This window comes from Pelmatolapia mariae, linkage group LG6 (genome assembly GCF_036321145.2).
Source record: "Pelmatolapia mariae isolate MD_Pm_ZW linkage group LG6, Pm_UMD_F_2, whole genome shotgun sequence".
Lineage (NCBI taxonomy): Eukaryota > Metazoa > Chordata > Actinopteri > Cichliformes > Cichlidae > Pelmatolapia > Pelmatolapia mariae.
Window position 1 is genome coordinate 18,954,754 of NC_086232.1, and position 21,187 is coordinate 18,975,940.

General features: G+C 43.3%; 1 protein-coding gene across 1 annotated transcript; it reads right to left on the minus strand.

Moving 5' to 3' along the window:
* Positions 1–6,074: 6,074 nt before the first annotated feature.
* On the minus strand, positions 6,075–19,118 carry mmaa (metabolism of cobalamin associated A). Its single transcript, XM_063476092.1, has 6 exons — positions 18,438–19,118; positions 16,744–16,866; positions 15,974–16,144; positions 15,363–15,448; positions 14,229–14,378; positions 6,075–9,469 (listed from the first exon to the last, which is right to left on the minus strand). Exons 1-6 carry the CDS (start codon positions 18,835–18,837, stop codon positions 9,173–9,175), a joined length of 1,227 nt encoding a protein of 408 aa, XP_063332162.1. The 5' UTR covers positions 18,838–19,118; the 3' UTR covers positions 6,075–9,172.
* Positions 19,119–21,187: the final 2,069 nt, after the last annotated feature.

A 21,187-nucleotide genomic window follows, 5' to 3' on the forward strand; every position in this document is an offset into this window, starting at 1 on the left:
CATATCACTGCAACATATAAATATGTAATGTATTTTAAAATATACTTTAAAAATATTTTGCAATCAATGCAAAGCTGAATCTTGAAAATCAGAGAAGCTGTCTGACAAAGTGAGCTTAAAGAAATTAAAAAAGCAAAACATGGGGCCAAGATTGAAAGAAAGAGATGTGAAGCAAAGTCAGTGACATTTATCAGTCTGGAACGGGTTACAAAGCCATTTCTAAGGCTTCAGGACTGCAGTGAACCACAGTGAGAGCCATCATCCTCAAATGGAGAAAACTTGGAGCAGTGGTGAACCTTCCCAGGAGTGACCGGCCTACCAAAATTACTCCAAGAACACACTGATGATTCATCCAGGAGGTCAGAGAGGAATCCAGAACAACATCTGAAGAACTGCATGCCTCACATTTACCAAAAGACGTTTGGGAAAATATTCTGTGGACTGATGAGACAAAGGTTTAACTTTTAGGAAGCTTTAAGTCCTGTTACATCATGCCTTAAAACTAACACAGTATTTCATAAAAAGAACATTATAGCAATAGTCAAACACGGTGGTGTTAGTGTGATGGTCTGGGGCTGTTTTGCTGCCTCAGATTCACTGGCGTAACTGATTGAACCGTGAATTCTGCTCTACCAGAAAATCCTGAAGGATGATGTCCGGCCATCGGTTCATGCCCTGAAGCTGGAGTCAGTTATTGCACCTCCTTCAGCCAAGGGTGGCACCACCAGTTCTTGGATTTTGGGGGCAATTACTTTTCTACTTAGGGCACGGTAGGTTTGGATAGCTTTCTTTCCCTTAATAATTATAATCATTATTTAAACTGCATTTTCCATTTTCTTAGCTGATCTTTATCTGAACATTAAACAACATTAAACATGTTCTTGATAAACGTGTGACAATCAAGGGGACAAATACTTTTTTCTCCAGCATACTGTATATTTTAAAACTGTAAGCTCTCCTATTGTAGCTGATGTTGGCTGTATCCATAAATTTTTAAGAAACTACTGCTCGTCTGTAAACCTGCCGGAGACTCTGTGGGCTAAAATACTGTGAATGAATGTGTCAGCAGTATGAGCCGAGCTGGCCTCTGAAACACCTGTCACACATGCAGGTGAGATGTTTTTCAGTAAGCTGTTTCTTTGTGTTTTTAACTAGATTTCATTGCTGTACTGGCACGCCAGCGCTGTGACAGAAGTGATTTCATTTTTGTGTGTTTTTGTTTGGATTTTTTTTTTTAATTTATGGTTTGATCTTATTTTCTGACTCAGAATTTCAAAAACAGACACGTGTTCCAGAGACACCTCCCCCACCACCGTGTGCCAGGAAAAGCTTTGTGTGGCTAGCTGGCTGACAGTTGCCAGGCCAGTGGTCCGGTACAGTCCAGTGCTCCTGGCACTGACGCCTGCCCATCTGCCTGAGTTGACACGTTCGCTCCCACACCACTTGTCCAGGAGGACAAAATGTGCTACGTTGTCCTGGCAAAGCTCCCTGAAATGTCAACCTGGCGTGACAAACCCATGCCGTCCCCTTGGCCCTCGTAGGCCTGGTAGTGTTGGTGGGGCGCTGCCCTGGATCAAGCAGGGAGCCAGAAACATGCCAAGGTAACAACAACTGCTGATCGACTGCCGGGGCGCTACCATCTTGTCCAGTGTGGATCGAGTTTGTTCAGGATGGCTGTTCTCATTACGGGCCCTGAACCTTGTAAAACTTGGCGTTTCCTCGGCTGAAAGAGGGCAGCTGGAAGGAAAGGAGGCAAACCATTCCTTTAAAAACCGTTATGAATAAAACCCATTTGTAACTTGGCATCTCCTTTTTTTTTTTTTTTTACAAGCAAAAGACAAAGGATGGAGAGGAATAACACGCAGAACATGTTCTCTGTTGTTCAAGCAGATGGTCTTGGAGGTGCTGTGAGGGTCTGATGTTGGCTGACTCTGTCCCGCAGCCCCCTCAGGGCAGCAACTGTGAGTGGTCATTAACACGGGAAGCAGTCCATGCCAGGAGAGAGGGGAGGCTAGAAGTAGTTAACAACCACTATCCAGTTAAATCCTCTTTCTCCGTGCTAAACATGAGCAACTGCAGCCTTCCTACTGGCTGCCAAGGCTGTAAAAGCAGCACATCATGTAAGACCTTTAGAAAAAAAAGACATTGTTTGGAAAGCACAAAGGAACAGAGCGGGAAAAGGTGTATTTCTACGGCACTGTGCCTCATCGCTCACTTGTGCTGAATCTAAGGTTACAGCCGGGGCTGTCTGGCAGTTATCCATACACAGTGAATCATGGCGTTCAGTGTGTGCGCGTGTGTGCGTGCTTGTGCGCGGTGAAGCTGTGGACAGGTATGACAGGGCTGACCTCCACGTGTTACCAGAGAGAGTGTGTGGCCCAGTGTTACCTGTCATAACATGGGCTGCCTCGAGCCCCGGAACACCAGCCTGACCAGGCCACTGGGCAGCCAGAAATAATAGAGACTGGCAAGAGGGCAATGAGGGGTCACACAGACGGGGGGAGGAGGTGGTGGTGGTGGGTGGAGGGGAAGGACAGGGACATATGACAGGAGGACTTGCAGAAGCATGAAGGCAGGAAAGCGAGAGAGAAGGATGGAGTGAAGAAGAATTTACTCCAGCGAGGAGGATTGGTAAGGATAATGATGCAGCGGGGGGTGGGGGGCAAGCGGGTCAATCAAGTAGCAGAGAGGAGGACAAAAGAGAGGAAGGCGAGGGGAGCGGCTACTGCTCTCGCTCCACACCGCCTCTGTGGAGAGTTAAAAAAAATCACATGTGAAGGCGGTGAGGGGTGACAGTCGCCCTCTCCCACCCCCCACCCACCCAAACAAGAAAAATAAGCCTCGCTTATGAGAAGCCGGTCCACGCCTCGCATCGCTTCTCATTTGTTTTGGAAGCCAGTTTATCTTCGCGAGTATGATATTCTCGAGGTGCAGCCACTCGCCTGCAGAGATGGAACAGCTGAATTCACTTAGGCAGGCTTTGGCCAGCAATTAAAGTGCCGGATTAAGAGTGATTGCATTTTGTGTCCTGAGGAGGCGCTGCCTGCCATCTTGAGAGGTCTCATTAACATGGCTGCCGTAGGCTGTGCTGAGCACTGCCACAGGCAGTTAAAAAATAATGGAGACATTATCAACCTTAATGTCTTGTACCTGGAGTGGAGAAGATTTTATAATCACTATTGTGATGGGCCACAGGCTGCCAGTTGTGCAAAAGGGAAAGGTTGGATGAAGATAACCCTTTTTTCTGACCAGACCCCTGTGTGGGTTTTTTGATCAGCCACTACACATGGGGAGCCTGAGCAGCTGGATTTCATTAATTGAGTGCTGGCAGCGTTCTGCTCTGGCGGCAGGGGTGAGTCACACTGGTGGGATTGGTCTCTCTCTCCCTGATATCATCTTCCAACCATAACTACAAATAATTATTCACTCAAATCCATTACCGGGGGTCAATCAAGTTCCCCAATCAGTTCTAAAGTCCAATTACTGGCGCCAAGGCTCTATTCGCGCCTTCCTGCAGATGAAGGCCTTAGCCCACAGGCTGCCCAGTAAATTACACATAGCAAACAGAGGAGCGTGCGCGTGTGGGAGAGCGAGCCTCCTCAGGTGCGTAATAAAGCAGAGGTACACAGTGGTCTCTCCCTGGGGCATTCTGACCGTGCCAGCCGGCAGACTTCACCAGGTTAAATAGAATTAGCCCATGCAATGAGATGCACTTTGAATACCAAACCACCACATCTCATCACTCCACAGGCTGGAGAGCACGCCCAGCGCAGCCCAGCATTAACATCCATCTCAGCAGTTGATATAATAAGACGTGTCGCCATGAGGGTCTTCTTATGAAGAGGCTGCACAGTGACCCACCGGAGCAGCATAATGAGTGGGGTGCTACATCTGCAAGCAAAGGGGGGGAGGGATGGGGCTCCTCGCATCGTTTTTGTGGCTGTCTCAAAAGTCGAGTCCCGAGCCTGGAGGAAATGCTTCTCTTTCTCTCTCTCTCTCGCTCTCTCTCTCACACACACACACACACACACACACACACACACACACACACACACACACACACACACACACTCATCTGTCACTACAGAGGGACAGCAGTGCAGCCAGGCGAGTCAGAGCGGCCGGGTTGGCAACGAGGCAGTCAGCTCGAGTGTGTGCGACAGGGGATGGATGGATGGCTAGTATGTATGTACAAGATGTGTAAGCAGTGAGCCGGACGGATGTTCATGTGTGTAAGAAGGGGAAGAAAAAAAAACAAAAAAATAAAACGAGAGGGGGAGGAGGAGGAAGGTGGGCGAGTGTGATGTTATGTGCTCGTGTGTGAGGAGGAGAGCAAACATAGAAGAGATGGCTGAGGCTTTGTGGATCAGCAGCCCATGACCGGCTGTCACACTACACATAGACACACACACACACACACACACACACACACACAGATCTCCAAAAATGTGGCTGGTAGCAGGGCTGACATTTCCCTCTGTCAGGCTTCCCTCACGCTCTGATCTGACCAGAAAACAAACTACTACGCTGATGCATCCTACAAGAGGAGAAACATGTGTGCCTCTCTGTGCTACAGTACACCCGCTCTGTTTACTGACATGTGTTGTAGCCTCATTTTTCAGCATTCGGGCTCTGAGGTTTTTTCTTGAAGGGGGTTAAGCTGAGTTTTTAGGCAACAATCACAACAGTTCTTAGTTTGGTCTTTAACCAAGGAAGGCATTTTGACTTCAGACTGCTGACACAATGAAATGCTGTGAATGTAACCCCCCACCCCCCACCCCCCCTCTATTAAACATGAAAAAAACAACCAGTAAAAGAAAACCTCATCAAAGAGCCTGTCTCTGTCCTCTGCTTACATTCAAGAGATCCGGCAAAATGCTAAACACATGTGGACGGGCCCTGTGTTTGGGCTAAGATGGCTGAACATGATCCGGCAGCATTTGAGTTAATCTTCCTTAGTGAAACCGCATGGTGTTGTTTACACTGGAGACAACTGTGTGTATATGCATGGATGTGTGTGTGTGTGTGTGCGCGTGGAGGGAGTCCAGAGCTGCAGAACTCACTGTTCCCTTTTGCAAAGCCAGAGCAGTTACAGTGTGTATGTGTTTGTGTCAGCATGATGGAGGAGATGGGTGTTACTCAGACCTAATGAATCCATCTGCATTCAAGGGGCATTCTTCCTCTCACACGCAGGCGGGAGCAAACGAGCAGCGACCTGGGAGCCCGTCCAGCGGTTGGTGGGGGCTCTCGCAGTATTTCCAAAGCAGACTAGAAAGTACAAGCACAGATTAGCACTGAATTCACCCTTTTTTTTTCCTTTGAGGAGGTTGAGAAAGCTGTACAATCACACACTCAGCCCTCCTGCTCTGTACTGTACCAAGCTTGGCTCCTTTCTGCTTTTCAGTGAGGATTGAGAGAGAGAGAGGAAAAAAAAGCAGAGGAGGGTTGTGTACAGAGAGCTGGGACTACAGTACCTCGAGCTCGACCTCGAGGAGAGTGGCAGCTGTTGATGTCCTCACCTCTGAGTGACCCAGCACCCTAGGCAACCTCGATGAAGAATGGATGGAGGGCAGGAGGCGGGGGCGCTAAGAAAGGGAGGGCGGTTGGCACTGAGGGTTCAGTCATTAGGATAATGAACCCACAGCTGAGTGGGATTTGGGAGACCTCTAGTGGCTGAAGAAAGCACAAACTTACATTTACAGAGCACTGATTGTATGATAAAGATTATTTACATAGTGTATAAAAGCAAATCCAGTTCTTAGTGACCTGGAGGAAATGAATCACGCCTTCTTGATCATGTGACTGCTTCAAACTACACCTGCCGGCTTTTAAAGGTGAGATATTTCAGGCATAAGTAAGTCAGATGTGCCATTCTTCCACACTAGCAGAAAGACAATATCTAAAATACAAATTCAGGAGCTTATTGTACTTTTTCTCTTGGACATTTATGCAAATGTGTGCATATTTAATGAGAACATTTGCATATGATATCCATGGTGATACGTTTTATTTGAAACCATAAATATTAGTTTTTCAGTGACGTGATATTACAACACGAAGCTTGAAAGGCCACATTCAGAGTAATTTTATTTATTCCAAGCAAGAAATCTCCAACTCAGCTCTTACATCAAACTTTGTTTATATTTCTAAAGCTGCTTTTTTTTAAACAGATGGATTTTATTTATACAGCATTCAGACACTGATTTATGAACATTTATTCATTTTTTTCTGATTTATAAAATGATGAAAACAGATTTTATAAAGACTCTAATGACATTGGCTTTCGTCATTGTCCAATTCCATTTATGATCTGAAAAAAATGCAAATATTAAGACTGATAATGCCTCATTTACATGCTTAAAAATACATTTTCATAAAACTTGCAATACAGAGTATTAGACAGACAGGAAATTTTCATGGTGATCTAAACAGTTTTCTTTCTGTAGTCACCTGTAGTGTTTCTCCTCTCACTGTTGATGAGGGTCTTGTTTCTCCCACAAAAAGAAAATTATTTGAAAAGGTAGAGATGAGTGAAAATTTCAAGTTATTATTGCAAAACTTAATGAGTCAAACTTCTGGGTGAGTTGAAATTTTGACTAATAGATGACCTGTTTTATCTGCCCAGTGGCAGAAACAAGCTTCCGTATGCTTGTCTTTTTGGGAAGAGAAGCCTGATTACCTGGAAAGACCTCCCTCAGGCACGGAGAGGAACATCCAAACTCCACACTGAAAAACTGTTGGATTTGAACCCAGGACCTTGTTCTAGCAGGATTACAATCATACCTCCCTGAGCACGCCTGATCTCGGACACTGAGCAAGGGTCGGTCCTGGTTAGTACACGGATGGACCGCCTGGGAATACCAGGTGCTGTAAGCTTAAGAGTGGCTGTGGTTCAGGAGGTCGAGCAGGACATCTACTAATTGAAAGGTCGGGGGTTCAATTCCTGGTGATCCCGATGCGTTCATCGGAGTGTGAATGTTGGATAGAAAGGACTTGGATGTACTAAAAAATGCTTGTGTTGTAAAAACTGCTTTTAGTGCTCAAGTAGAGAATTGCTATATAAGAACCAGCCCATAATGGAAAAGGTAATAGTTCTTCCAAAAGACTCATAGAAATAAGCTCTCAATACCAGTTTAAGTGACTTACTGTGTGTCAGAAGTACCAGCAAGTTTACACAAATTTAATGCCACATGTACACAATCTCACAATTAGACCAACGGGACAAAAACAAGGGAGTTCTTCAACATCATTGTGTTGACAGCCTCGACAGTTGGACTATGATGGTTACAGAAATCAAACAGCCTGCCGACCTCTTGTGTTTTATTTCATATCTCATAGATATATTACTCTTTTTTTTTTTAAACTTGATGTTTTAGCATTTATTGGCATTTTCAGTGAGCTCAGGGCGTTTTACACTGCAAGGTAACGATTCTACAGTATTAGAGAAAAACCCCCAACAATCACACGACTCCCTGCGAGCGAGCACTTGGTGACAGTGGGAAGGAAAAGCTCCATTTGAGCAAGAGGAAACATCTGACAGAACCAGGCTCAGGGACAGGCGGCCATCTGCCACAACCGGTGGGTAGCGACAGGGCAACCTGGGACAAGAATGTTACAAAAGGGATTTTTTAGACTTTCAGAAAACTTGACCTCTGACCTTGACCTTTAGATCGAGGTCACCGGGATTTGAACTCATCTGAGATTTTTAGTAGATGCACCTATGGCATCAATTTGAAAATCCTACGTCGCCTAGTTCTCGAGTCATCGCATTCACACACTTGGACGTCCACGCCACCTGCTCGCCCGGTGAATTTGTGGCTCCTGGACTGAAACTGGAGGCCACAGCGAGGCTTTCCTTCAGTCTTCAGATGTCAGTTTGGAGTCTGGAAATTATGATGTATACGTTTACATCAGTTTATATATTAAAAAAAAATAGCTGACGGATTAACAGACACTAAAAATAACAGGTGCAGCCTATGAATGCATAATGGGTGGGAAATACCCTGTGTATAGATTAGACTGTATAAGAATATGCCGCTGACACCGGCGTCTGCTGTGGGGTCCCTGAATAAAGCAGCTGCAGCAGCCTCTTTAAATAATAAAGTAATAAAGTAGCTGCACCGGCGTTATGAGTGCGTGACTTCTCTTTGTGTTCAGTTCTCCGGTGGTGTCCGGGAGCGCAGCGCAGTATGAACTTAATTCTGGAAATATTAAAGTGTGTTTTGCCTGAATTCGAAGCAACCGTACAGCTGAGTCATTCAGACGAAGCCCAGCGCTGACATTTCTGGCTCCGGAGAGCCGAAAAGAAATGTCATTAAATCTTTGACAAATCTCAGGGCTAATATTCGTAGAGGTAACATTAATCACTCGGCCCTTTTTCATATCGTGAGCAAACACGCAGCGGTAGAAGAGCTCGGCCAACTGCGCCGGCAGATTTAATGTAATTCACTTGTCCACTTAAGATTCAAATTGTTCTTTAATAGAAACCAAACAGTGGATTAAAAAAGAAAAAAAAAAGAAAAACACAGATTCAAAGCCTTGATGCTTTCCTGAGGAAAAACTGTTATTAGAGCAACATCTTCAGTAGTTCAGAAGCAGAAACACGGGGCCCTAACTAAATCGATTCTACCCAAGCCCGATCCTTTCATTGACGCTTTGTGGCTCACAAATAGGCTGTTATTACTGATATTACTGATCGTGAGGAACGAGTCACAGCTTTACTGTAACACGCCGTTCATAATAGTGACAGATACCGCTCAAACTATTCTTCAACTGTAACCACACGACCTTTAAATCCTCCTTCACTGATCTCGTTAAAACTTGTCTGTAGTGTCCAAAAGAGACGGTCGCTTCAGCGTTTCACATCTCGCAGCTCAAATGAAACGCGTCTCATTTTTGCCAAACGCGAGTGCTCTTAAAGCCGCTGACGAGAAGTGACGACTGTCAGCGCTCTTCCTGCTCTTGTGACTTGGATGAAAGCAATCAGAAAGCGAAGCCTCTGTAGACGGGTGGGTGACTCTCACGTATTTAAATTTTTAAATCAAGTGTTAAAAGAGCAGAGATCGAGTCTTTTTGTGCAAACCGCAGAGCCAAGGTCATTTTCTCACTCTCCTTTTCAGTGAGTGACCCTGATCAGCTATCTGTTCCTTATCTGACAGTGCAGTCCCAGTGATTACTGTGATGAAGAGGATGAAGAAAAGGCTCTGAGAAGCAGGTCAGCAGCCAGTCCTGGAGAGATGGCTCCTTTGGTGACCCTCTCCTCGAGGTGGGGTAGAGCTTCTCTGACACCGGGGTGATTTTGGAAAAGGCACAGGACGCTCTCCTGGATCAGACTCCACATCCACACCTTCTGCTGGGCCCTCCGCCGGCCCTGCAGCTCACCGCTGGCCAGCGCGGCCTCCCAGTATTCCTCCATCTTGGCCCAGACCTCTGGGATGCCCTCGAAGGTTTGCGAGGAAGCCCGCACCACCTGTGGGTGGAGAAGGTGAGGGGTGGGAAGATTCATGATTAAGCTGTTCAAAATGAGCGTTTCAAAATCACAGCAAAATATACAGAACAGAGAAAGTTTTATATTGTAAATGGATTTTTATGCCTCCTGTATGTCATGAAGTCTTTAAAGCAAATCATCATTTTCATTTCAAGGTCATGTCGGTACCACGAAAACGACGGCAGTTGCCAGAGGTAAGTTCAGATCTCTGGAAGAGTATGTTTAAGAAAGCTGAAAGGTTCCAGAGCTGAAAGGTTAAGTAAGAGAGCCAAAAACCGCAGTTCCACTAATGGCCACTTGAGGCTGACCCCAAAACCGAAACAATCCCCATTGAATCTAATGTTAAACAGTATCAAAAAGCACATTTACAGCTCCATATAAACACTTTAGACTTCTATGGCAGTTTCCTCTCTTCGTGACAGCTGAACAGTGGAGGATTTTGTTTTTTTAATTTTTAAGACAAATCAACAGATCTGGATGCTGGTAAGATGTTGGCTGTTTTGAAAAAAAAATTAAATGGCCTGTAAAATGGTAAATGGCCTGTAAAATGGTAAATGGCCTAAATTTGTATAGCGCTTTACACTACATTCAGTCATCCACCCATTCACACACTGATGATGGCAAGCTACATTGCAGCCACAGCTGCCCTGGGGCGCACTGACAGAGGCGAGGCTGCCGGACACTGGCGCCACCGGGCCCTCTGACCACCACCAGTAGGCAACGGGTGAAATGTCTTGCCCAAGGACAAAATGACCGAGACTGTCGGAGCCGGGGCTCGAACCGGCAACCTTCCGATTACGAGACGAACTGCCAACTCTTGAGCCACGATCGCCCCAAGAAATGAACTGAAACGATTTTGTGAACTTGGAAAACTAACTAAAATAAAAACAGAGGAAATATCTTTAGCTTCAGCATCTGTTAGCTTGGTGAAAATGCTATGCCGAGGCATTGATGAATGTGTTTACTGAAACTCAGGGTGTCTACAAGACTGTGAGACAACCGCTTTTGAAAAGTTTTGTGTTTCTCTCGTTCTGTAATTTAAAAAATTTTTTTTCAAACACTTTCCTTAAAATAATAAAAGACTGAAACTAATAAAAACTAAACTAAAACTAAACATTTTCAAAGTGTAGTAAGAAATACTTCTCTGAAAACTAACTGCAACTAAACTGAAGTAAAAATAAAAGTCAAAATGAAATTAAAATAATTAGATAGTTCACATTAAAACATTCAGCCCGCTTCAGGATTTACATTAGTTTTACGGACAGTTGCTGCACTTTGTGTTCTCTGCATGCGTGCATACCTGCACATCTGGCTACAGGAAGGTCTTTTGCATACACCTGTTAGTTGGGTCTGACTGAGCTTGGATGGGGGACCACCACCACGTTCTCCCCAAACAAACCACGCCGGGGTGGGAAAACAAACCAGAGCTCGACCCCATGCGACCAACAGCATTTGCTTCTAACTTTATACGTTCACTTTGATATACCGATACATGTGTGTTTTTATGTTTTAAAATGACTTGTTTTTTCCTGTCGGCTTCAGCTTTAATGTTTTATTTTTTAACTACAAGTGCAACATGCGCTGCTGAGCCAACCGTGGCACATTTACATTGACGTTTTTCAAATGCCAGTGATGATTAAATCCTGAGCAGGTTACCGGTTCACCAGTACAGACTGCTGAACAGGAAGTCTTCTTGGGAAAAGCCAACCTGAGCTTCCCACAATACACAATAAATGTAGAGGTTATTACTAAAAATAAAGGTTTAACCGAAGACGGAGTTTAAAACGGCATTAAGCTTTCACCCCCGCGATCATTAAGAGAACATTTTGGATGCGGTAAATGCATCAGAGTCTGGGAGTTCTGCATTTAAGGTTTTTTCCTTTCAGTGCACCTCCAGCCTACAAGACGCTGTCAAGTCACTACGCAAATATCAAGCATTCGTCTGTCCTTAACACCTTGTTCACGCAGGCAATCCGGGGATAAATGTCACTTATGTGTTTAGTACTTCGACTGCACGTCTCTCCCCAGAGCTTAATGCAGATCCGAGAGCGCATGATGAAATTCAGAGTAACATTGAGTTTGTTGAAAGCGGGCTCCAGGTTTACAGGAAGACACAAAGTTCCATTCAGATGTGCAGATCCTTTCTTTACCGTCTTCTATTAAATGAAGTGATAAACACCAGCTGACAATCAAATTTGTGTCACTTAAACAGCTCAGAATGAAAATAGCAGCTGTGGTCAAAATCCACTTACACATGTTCCAGTTACAACGTTAAGGTGAGAAGAAGAAAGATCATGTGACTTACTGTACTTACAGCATATTCTCTCATATAAATGACCTTTTTAAAACTACTTAATACATTCACAGACCGCCTTACCTCTGCTGGTATCTAGTTACACAAATGCTTGTAGTTCTCCAGGTTTTCAAGTGTTACACATCTTTCTAATATTCGTCTCTCCACCGTGACATTGGTTTTGTTTCCGCTGGTCGCAGCATTGAAAGCTTTAAAGCCATTCTCATTGTTCCTCCTTAAGAAATCATCAAGAAGCCACTAAAAGCTGAGAGGGAAAACAAGCTTCTTGTAATCTGGATGCAACAGCTCTTAAAGAGGCACTTGAGGAATTTCGTATCGCATTTCTAAAACACCAGGGAACAAAGAAAGCGTCAATAACCCTACCGCTTTTGTGACATCTATAATAGATTTGTGTTAAACCAACATGTCTTGGAAATGCCATTCAAAGACGTCGGTCTGTCTGTCTCCTGGTTTTACAATAAAGTAGCCTTGAAGCTCAAACTGAAATCAAGATTAATTTATCTAATCTCACAAAACCAATATTAGAAGTGCTGTGAAGTTACAAAAAGGGATTTGAAACTCATCTGAAACAACATTTAAATCTAAAAGCACCAAAATAAAATCAGAAATACGAAAGAGCAGAGACATAAAATCATAGTGTTCCTGATTTCAATTTTTTTTTTGTATATTTGTCAAACTTGCATTATTTAGATCATAAAACAGACGAGGATAACCTGAGTAAATACAATATGCAGTTTTGCAGTTTTTAAGCGATGATTTTGTTTATTAGATGGGAAAAAAGTTATCCAAACCTGTGCGGCCCTAAGTGATAAAGTATTTGCCCCCTAAACCTAATAACTGGTTGTTCCTGGCTTGGTAATAAGAACTGCAATCAAGTGTTTGTAATAACTGGCGATGAGTCTTTCATATCACTGTGGAGGAATTTCGTCTCACTCTTATTTGCAGTGTTGTTTTAATTCAGACACATTGCAGGGTTTTCGAGCATGAACGGCCTTTGTAAGGTCACGCCAAAGAATCTCACTTGGATTTGAGACTTCGACAATGCAGCGATGTGAGACGAGCCTTTGTGTTCTTTTTGTGTCAGCAGTGGTTTTCACCTTGAACTCTCTCATGGTTGCCATTTTTGCCCAGACTCTCTCTTATTGTTGAATCACGAACTCTGACATGAACTGAGACATGTGAGGCCTGCGGTTCTCCGAATGCTGTTCTGGGTTGTTCTGTGACCTCCTGGCTGACTCCTCGATGCGCTCTTGAAGTAATTTTGGTAGGCCGGTCACTCCTGGAAAGGTTCACCACTGTTCCAAGTTTTCTCCATTTGTGAATAATGGCTCTCACTGTGGTTCACTGCAGTCCTGAAGCCTTATAAACAGCTTTGTAACTCTTTCCAGACTAATAGACATCAATTAATTTATCTCTCAGCTGTTTTTTAGTTTCTTTAGATTGTGTTGCTCTTTGAGATCTTTTAGCCGGCTTCACTTTATCAGAGTCTGTTTCAAGTGATTTCTTGATGCAGCCAGTCTGGCAATAACCAGCGCTGGGTGTGACTAGTAAAACTAAGCGCAGGTTTCCAAAAATGTGATTAATCACAGCTAATTCATGATGTGCATGCACTGTGTATATGAATGTAATAGTTTTTTAAGCAACATGTCTAAAACCTTTTTCTAGTTTCACTTTCCAAAGTCTGAGGTTTGCCATTTTTTTTCTGATGACATCAGTGTAATCAGTCTTTGGGGGTTTTGGGTTGTTGGATGGACAACAAAGATAAATTTAAAGACGACTTGTCGTGCTTCTGAACCTACATAACATAGACCAAACGATTAAGTGATTGTGAAGAGAACCATAAAAGTTGCCTCACATGCCACCAAGAATTTAATCATCAAGTCAAAATAGTATTTATGTCACATCATAGTGCCACGCAAAGCGGAGCAAGAGACTAAATCTGTGCCATACAGTCGGGAAACAGACACGAATATGCACAACAAAGCCGAGCGTGAAGCATAAAGAGAGAGGAGCTGTAAGAGAAGCCTATCAGATTTTATGAGAACGAGCACTTTTCTAATCAGTGAAATGCATGACACAGCAGCCGAGTATCCAGTGCATTGGGAGCGGGGGGTGGGGGCGATGAGGGCTGGTAGGTGGGGGTGCTTCCTGGCTGCTTGCCCGGTGGGCAGATGCAGCACTGGGCTGGGAAAACAAAGGGACAGGGCTAGCCAGGCGAGCGGGTGAGGTGGGACACTGCAGCACTGATGCCATGATGTTATGATGACCCACCCCCACACTCCTCCTCCTCCTGGGTCAGCTGACCTCTCTGTGGGATATCGTGTTGGGTCCATGTGCTGCAGCTGCCCAGCAGGGCAAACACCAAACACCACCAAATCCTTGTTACCGACTCCTTGCATCATTACATCACTACACACACACACACACCTTAGGGTTCCAGGATTTGGACTGTCTCCTGAGCAGTTTGAGTGCGCTGGTGTATTCGGCCTGGATCCTCCTGGCCGGCACCACCAGGTCTCCGTCTGACTTTGTCACCACGACCAACTCGGCCCTTTCGATTATGCCCCTCTTGATGCCCTGAACAGAGATTTTGTCATTAGAGAGGAGGAGGATTAAACGATGCCTGAGCTCCTCAAGGGTCCTGCATGGAGCTGTTTTCAAGCCTGAGACTTTAAAAGTCTTAAGACTTTCCATTCAACATGGCTGATTTTTGCAGTCGATATCAAAGATAGGTGGAATCTAATTGTATAAATATTTTCTTTCTGTACAGTACTGTGCAAAAGTAAATGGCCAACCCTTAACCCTAACCCCAGGTATGAGAACTGGACTGAAAAAGCAAAGGAAAACTTTGAAAGTCCTTCAGAAAGCCTGGAGAAATATTGCTCATGACCACTTAAAGAAATGAGACTTTTGCACACTACAACACCTCTGATATAGTTAGGTTTTCTATGATTAGCTCAAATAATCCCATACCTATATAAAAATATACGGTGGTATGTTTAGACCATGAGCTAACTGTACATTTTGACTCTGAGTAACACAGGTTGATTATTAAGCACTAATTTACTGGAATGAATTTTCAAGTGTGCTGCTTTCCTCATGTGTTTATGTCCGAGTGTTTCCACATTACCAATAGTTATTATAATTTAAACAAATGCCACTTCAGCTACCTACTGTCCCACCATAATCACTGTAGCATTAATCATCATGAGGAAGGCTAATGAAGTGAATAATTTTCCTAATTAATTAAGTGGCGAGCATATAGTTATTGTGAGCATGTTTATCTTTACAAAAAAAATGTGGACACACAATCTGCTTTTGCTTATAAACAGTGTTTCATAAATATATTCATTAGGTAATTTAGTTTAGGTTTTATAACTCTGATGAATTTAAAGATCATTGATATCACATAATCAGTGGCTGATAAATGACAACAGCTCAATCAAAAACTGGTTTTATTCCCCTACACATTAGCACAAAATTAACAATGACTAAATTTTACTGGTCGATTACTTTGTTCCAGCTCCACAGATGAGCTGAAGCAGGCTTGTTTTCACTGACCTGGAGTTCATCGCCCCCTGCTGGTGGAATCAGCAACACAAACATGTCAACCATGTCTGCCACTGCGAACTCTGACTGGCCGACTCCTGGAGGAAAAACAAAAAAGAAGAAGAAACAGGGGACTAGTTTAACGATCACTGCTGAGTGATAGCACGACAAAGTATCCTCTCATCTGAAACTAAATCTACATAGTCTTATACGGCCTCGTGCTTTTCAAATGAGACATCCAACGGTCACACTAAAAGTTTTCCTGTTTGCGTTGTCAGCACCACATTAGAACCTGTTTAACAAAACAAAAAAGAAGATCTAAAGAATTTGAAGGAAAGCTGGTCCTGGTGAGGATCATGAAAGCTGATGAATAATCATGAGCTTTCACAAACTTCAGAGCACTCACAGTGAATAAATTTTAGCCTGGAGACGCAGAGCAGGTGCCTGATGACTGGCGCTGCTATCAGACATCACACTGAACAAATTATGTTTGCATTGAAAAAAAAAAAAAAACTTAGTGCAAGCAGAAGAACAAATACTTGCTGACACTATCAGCTAAACGGTAAAGCTGGGATTATGGCTTTAACACACTTACTCCGAGGGTTCACGTCACAGCATCTTACCTACAGTCTCCACAAGGACGATGTCGTAACCTGCTCCCTCGCAGAGAACAATGGCCTCGTTGGTCGTTCTGGTGACACCTCCGAGTGTTCCCGAGGTTGGCGATGGCCTGATGAAGGCGTTCATGTCTCTTGAGAGCTCAGTCATACGAGTCTTATCGCCCATCAGAGACCCTGCAGCAAGAGGGATGAGTCACTTGGCAGCAGTTTTACTGTGCAGTGCTGCTCGTAATTGCTCAGTGATTTCAGCCTATTCAAAGGGGACCTATTCTGCTTGTTTCCTGCTCTATATTTTATATTCTCTCAAATAAAAATAGCCTGATTCATTTATGGAAAATAAATGGTTTAAAGCAAGCAGTTTTAACTTCTCTCTCTTTAAGGCCACCACCTGTGTTAGACAACTTTCTGCTGCCCTTTGCAAACAATTTTGAACAGCAGGTGGGCGGGGCTCTGCACCTGAAATGGCCGTGTTAAAAAGATCCCTGCTCAGTGACTTTACACCAAGAGCACAAAGGAACAGTCTGCTTATTTGCACATACCTCGTTATTTGAAACTTTCACCGATATGAACATTTATCTCCGTCATCGTTTGTTTATACACAAATCAGGAAAAGCACTTTAATACAGCCAAACATAAACAGCACAATATTCCCTGAACCTAAAGCCAGCATCTTTAAACATTATATAAGATTTCCCTGTGCGCTGTAAAGCTCAAAATAATAATAGTTCATCTGTATCACAGTAAAAGCAGATGATGAACGTGTCAGAGGTTACCCCCAGTGGTGCAGGAGGATGGGTCGACAGCCAGCACTGCAACTTTATGTCCACGTCCTGTCAACATCTTCCCCACCACCTCGATGAAGGAGGACTTTCCTGCTCCGGGGGGTCCAGACAGACCTGAGAAATCAAAGAGACCTCGTCAGTTTGCAACAAACAATGACGATGACAATTTTATTTACGTAGCACATTCCATTACATCAGTCGGTTATTGAATGTACGCACAGATGTAATTGATCTCAAGTGAGCAGGCAGCTTGTTCCAAAGACGCAGAGCACAGTAACTGAACGCACCTTCAGGTTACTTGGATCTGATTGCGGAACCAGTTAAAAGAACCTAATGACCTAAGAGGTCTGACTCGGTTGTCAGACATGTACTGGAAGGCCAAACCATTGAGAGCTTTGTGAACTTACAGAAGTGATTTTATATGGTAATGAGAGCCAGTGAAGTGGTCTTCAATACCAGGGTAATGTGGTCAAATTTTCATGTACCTGTAAGGATTCTGGCTGCTGTGTTTTGGATAAGCTGAAGATGTCCTGTTGATGCAGTTTGCAATAATCTAACCTTTGTGATATGAATGCACGGAGTCAGTCTGAAATAGTAATTTCTAACTTTAGATATAAGTGACAGGTAACCTTATTGATCTGGTTATCAAAAGTGAGATCACTGTCCAAAATGATGCCTGACTTGTTCACTGTGTTTCAGAGAAATGGATGATAAATATGAACAGTTTTTTTTGTCTCTGACTTTTTTGGACAAGTATTTCTGTCTCGACTCTGCTCAGTTCTAAAAGGTTTTAAGACATCCACCAGTTAAGGTCATTAATGCAGCTTATTAGTTTGTGAACAGAGGTTAGATCATTAGAGGAAAGCTACAAGTACAACTGTGGATCATCTGCATAAAAATGGTAGTCATGATTCTTGTGGGAGGGAGGTTAAACTGTAATGGATGGCACCAAACAGCCCCAAGAGCTGATTTCTACTAACCTAATTTAAATTTATGTGTTAAAGTAACTACACAGTATAATCTGAATGTTGTTTCTACTTTTAAAACTTTAATAACGCAGAGTTTAAAATGTAAAAATTTAAACTCTTTTTTTTTTTTTTTTTTTTTTTTTTTTTAAACACACACTTCACTTTGGGGTCAAGTCTGAAGAAATCTGAAAGCAAAATTATGTGACTGTTTCTTTGCACCACATAGAACATCAGAGCCACTGCTGCAGAAACCGTCTGATGAAGGATTCACGGCAGAGGTGACGTGTTTATACTACAAGGTGTGTTAAACATAAGGCCCGGGGGCCCGAACTAAAACACAAAAGGGTCCAAATAAGCCCACTGCAATCTTTGCAAAGCCTGAAAATTTCAGAGAATTCATCCCCCCGGAAAATGCACCACTATCCTTGTGGTGGCGATTTCAGCATTAGGACATATTTCCTGGCTGTGACTTTATTTTTTATCGTAACAAAAAAAAGAGAGAGATGAGAAACTATTTTACAACATCAGTTGTAAAATTGTCTTCATATGATGGTTTCGTGTCTTTATAGCTCCACTGTGATCTGTAGGTTATAATGCACATACAATGGCAGTAGCCTTAGTTAAAATGTACTTATTTTAATACATTTTAGGTTCAAAGACACTTAGAGACAAGAAACACTGAGTTCAGAAAACCGCCACAGACTTAAGCCTACACACCTACTCTGAAGGCCACTGGCTTCCCTCCATTATGGCTCTCCTGCTCCCTCCTGTAAGCCAGGACCCTCTGCAGCAGCACCTGGGCCAGCTCTTTCTTTCTGGGATGCTGGGTCTCCACCAAAGTGATGCACTCTGCCAAAGACGCCCGCTGTCCTCCGATCAGCCCGTCATAAAGTTTATTCAGCAGTCTCTGCTCAGGCCCACTCAGGTCCTGTATGTGCTGGCTGGCTGCTGTGCTTTCAGTCCGTTTGTGCTGGCAGCTGTGAGGCGGGACGATGCTCCGGTACTGAGGGCGTGAAGCAGTGAAGCAGTGCCTTCTGTGAAGGCGGCACGTCCCGGTGAGTGCGGGGGCAGTGGATGAGGAGATGTGGCGGAGGAGAGCGAGGCTAAACTGTCCCATTGTGTGTCAAAGGTAGGGTGGTCTGGGAGGGCGTAGAGGCTTACAGTTAATTTATCCAGCGGTACTTCCAGCTGAGGTGCTTACAAACGTCACCGTTACAGCAGTTAGGGGGCAGCAGGCTAATGTTTATTCTTTCTAACGTCAGCACGTAATGTAATCGTTGAAGGCAGTTGTTAAAGACATAGTTTGGACAAAATAGCCACAAAGTGTGAAAACTAAACTCACTCTGACCTCGTCCCAGTTGCACGGAGACATTACAGGTTACCTATCGCCATCGTTTCATTCATTCACTTCCGTTTCCGTTGACGTCTGACACCGCCCACCGCAGTATTTCCGTCGGTTTATGTAGAAAGTAAAACGTTTCCCAAAAACATCTAAAATTTGCCACAGAAGTTTAAATGTGCGATTCGTTACTTTTTTTCTTTGTGTGTGTGTTTTTTAATAACAGACGCAAGTAGTTAAATGAAAATTTAAATATGGCAGTTGGCCATTTTAGCCAGCAGGTGGCAGCAGATGTTAACCTTCACGTCTTATCAACTCCAGGGTTAATTCCCTTAAAAAAAAATCAAACTTGATAATACATGCATGTGTTCCACGTCCTGTGCCACTTTAAATTAGTCAGTATTTCTGGCATGGATCGAGTCTTTAACTACTGTGGCCCCAGGCTTTGGAGCAGTCTGCTTCAGGGTGTGAGTAACACCACCATTTTTTCCTTTACAGCAAAAAGTACTAAACTTATTTTCAGCTTGGCTTTATTTAGATTGTCCAGTCATTTATTCATTTAATTTTAAGCAACTCCCTTATTCAACAGGGATCATCTAACTGGTAGCTATGGATCTTGGGAGGCAATTTTGGGAAGCAAGGCTGAGATGTTTTGGACATGTGCAGAGAAGAGATAGTGGAAACATTTGACAAAGGGTGGTGAATATGGGGCTTTCACCATTATTAAAGTTGTGCAAAGATTGTACTTATTGTACTCTGGGTTTTAGAAAGATAGCTGAATTCAGTATGAACCTCATTAGAATGCTTCACTGTGCTGCTGGAGCTTGAATAGTGGACCATACGTGAAAGTAATGACAACTCATTAAAAAAAAAAAAGAAGTCCTTTTTTAAATTTATTTGATCACAAACAGCAATTTGTTATCATTTTACTGGTAAAAAGAATCAATTAAAGGGGGACTGGAGAAGCTGGTTCAAAAAGCCTTAAAACAACTAAGATGTGTTGAATACTTGGAAACATGTAGCACAGTGACAGGAGCTGGAGACTCAATACCAGTGAGAAACAAAACAAGAATTACAGAGAAAATAATCATCTATAAAAATATATCTTATAATAAACAAACAACTATTATTTTATCCCTGCTGTTCTTTGAGGTCTACAGTAAAACAAGTTTTCCTGTTTGGCTCAAATATAGCAATAATAATTTATACAATGCCATTTATGGCCTGTATGTTGTGATGATTTAAATTCAGTTCTGTAAACAGTGTTGTATTTATGCTGTATGTCAACCTCATGAGGAAGAGACTCACTTTTATTCTGAGTACACTGCAGGCCTGAGACAGTCAGGCTAGAAAAACACTGGGATTATTCCACCTGACATGCTCGTCTGAGCAGACTACGAGAAACATGCAGCCTTGTGGGAGGCGGCAGCACTAACCACACTGCAACCATGCCACCCACATCACAAAGTCAAATGAAACTGCTACACTCAAACCATCCAGTCACCAACTTCCAGAAGACCTTCCTGGAAGGTTGTTACAGTGCCATCACAACATGTGTCTTTAAAAAAAGGGGTGTGTTTGTGTGTGGTGGGGGGTTATTTTATGCATTCCCATGCAATTTACTTGAAAATGCAATTATGCTTAACACTGGTGCAGTTGGCTTTGACATGCTCTTGTAATTCTGCATTTCTAATTGAAGGTCTACTTCCAAATATACATACAAACACAGGAGGAGCTCTTCCATCACTTCAGAGGACATTACAGTGACTTGCATTCATTTCCCACTTGACTCTTACCTTAAACCAAGTCTACTCATTAAAAACATAATTAATGAGGGGAATTGCTGTTTGTCCCCAAAATCTGACTGGGTGCAACAATTTATGTCCCTACACAAGTACAAGCGCGCGTACACACACACACACACACACACACACACACACACACACACACACGCGCGTACACACACACACACACACACACACACACACACACACACACACACACACACACACACACACACACACACACACACACACACACAAGCTGTTTCTGAAAGTCCCCAACAATACATGATGCATATTTTCTTAGCATGGGTGGCCTGTAATTAAACCGAGTCACACAAAGACAA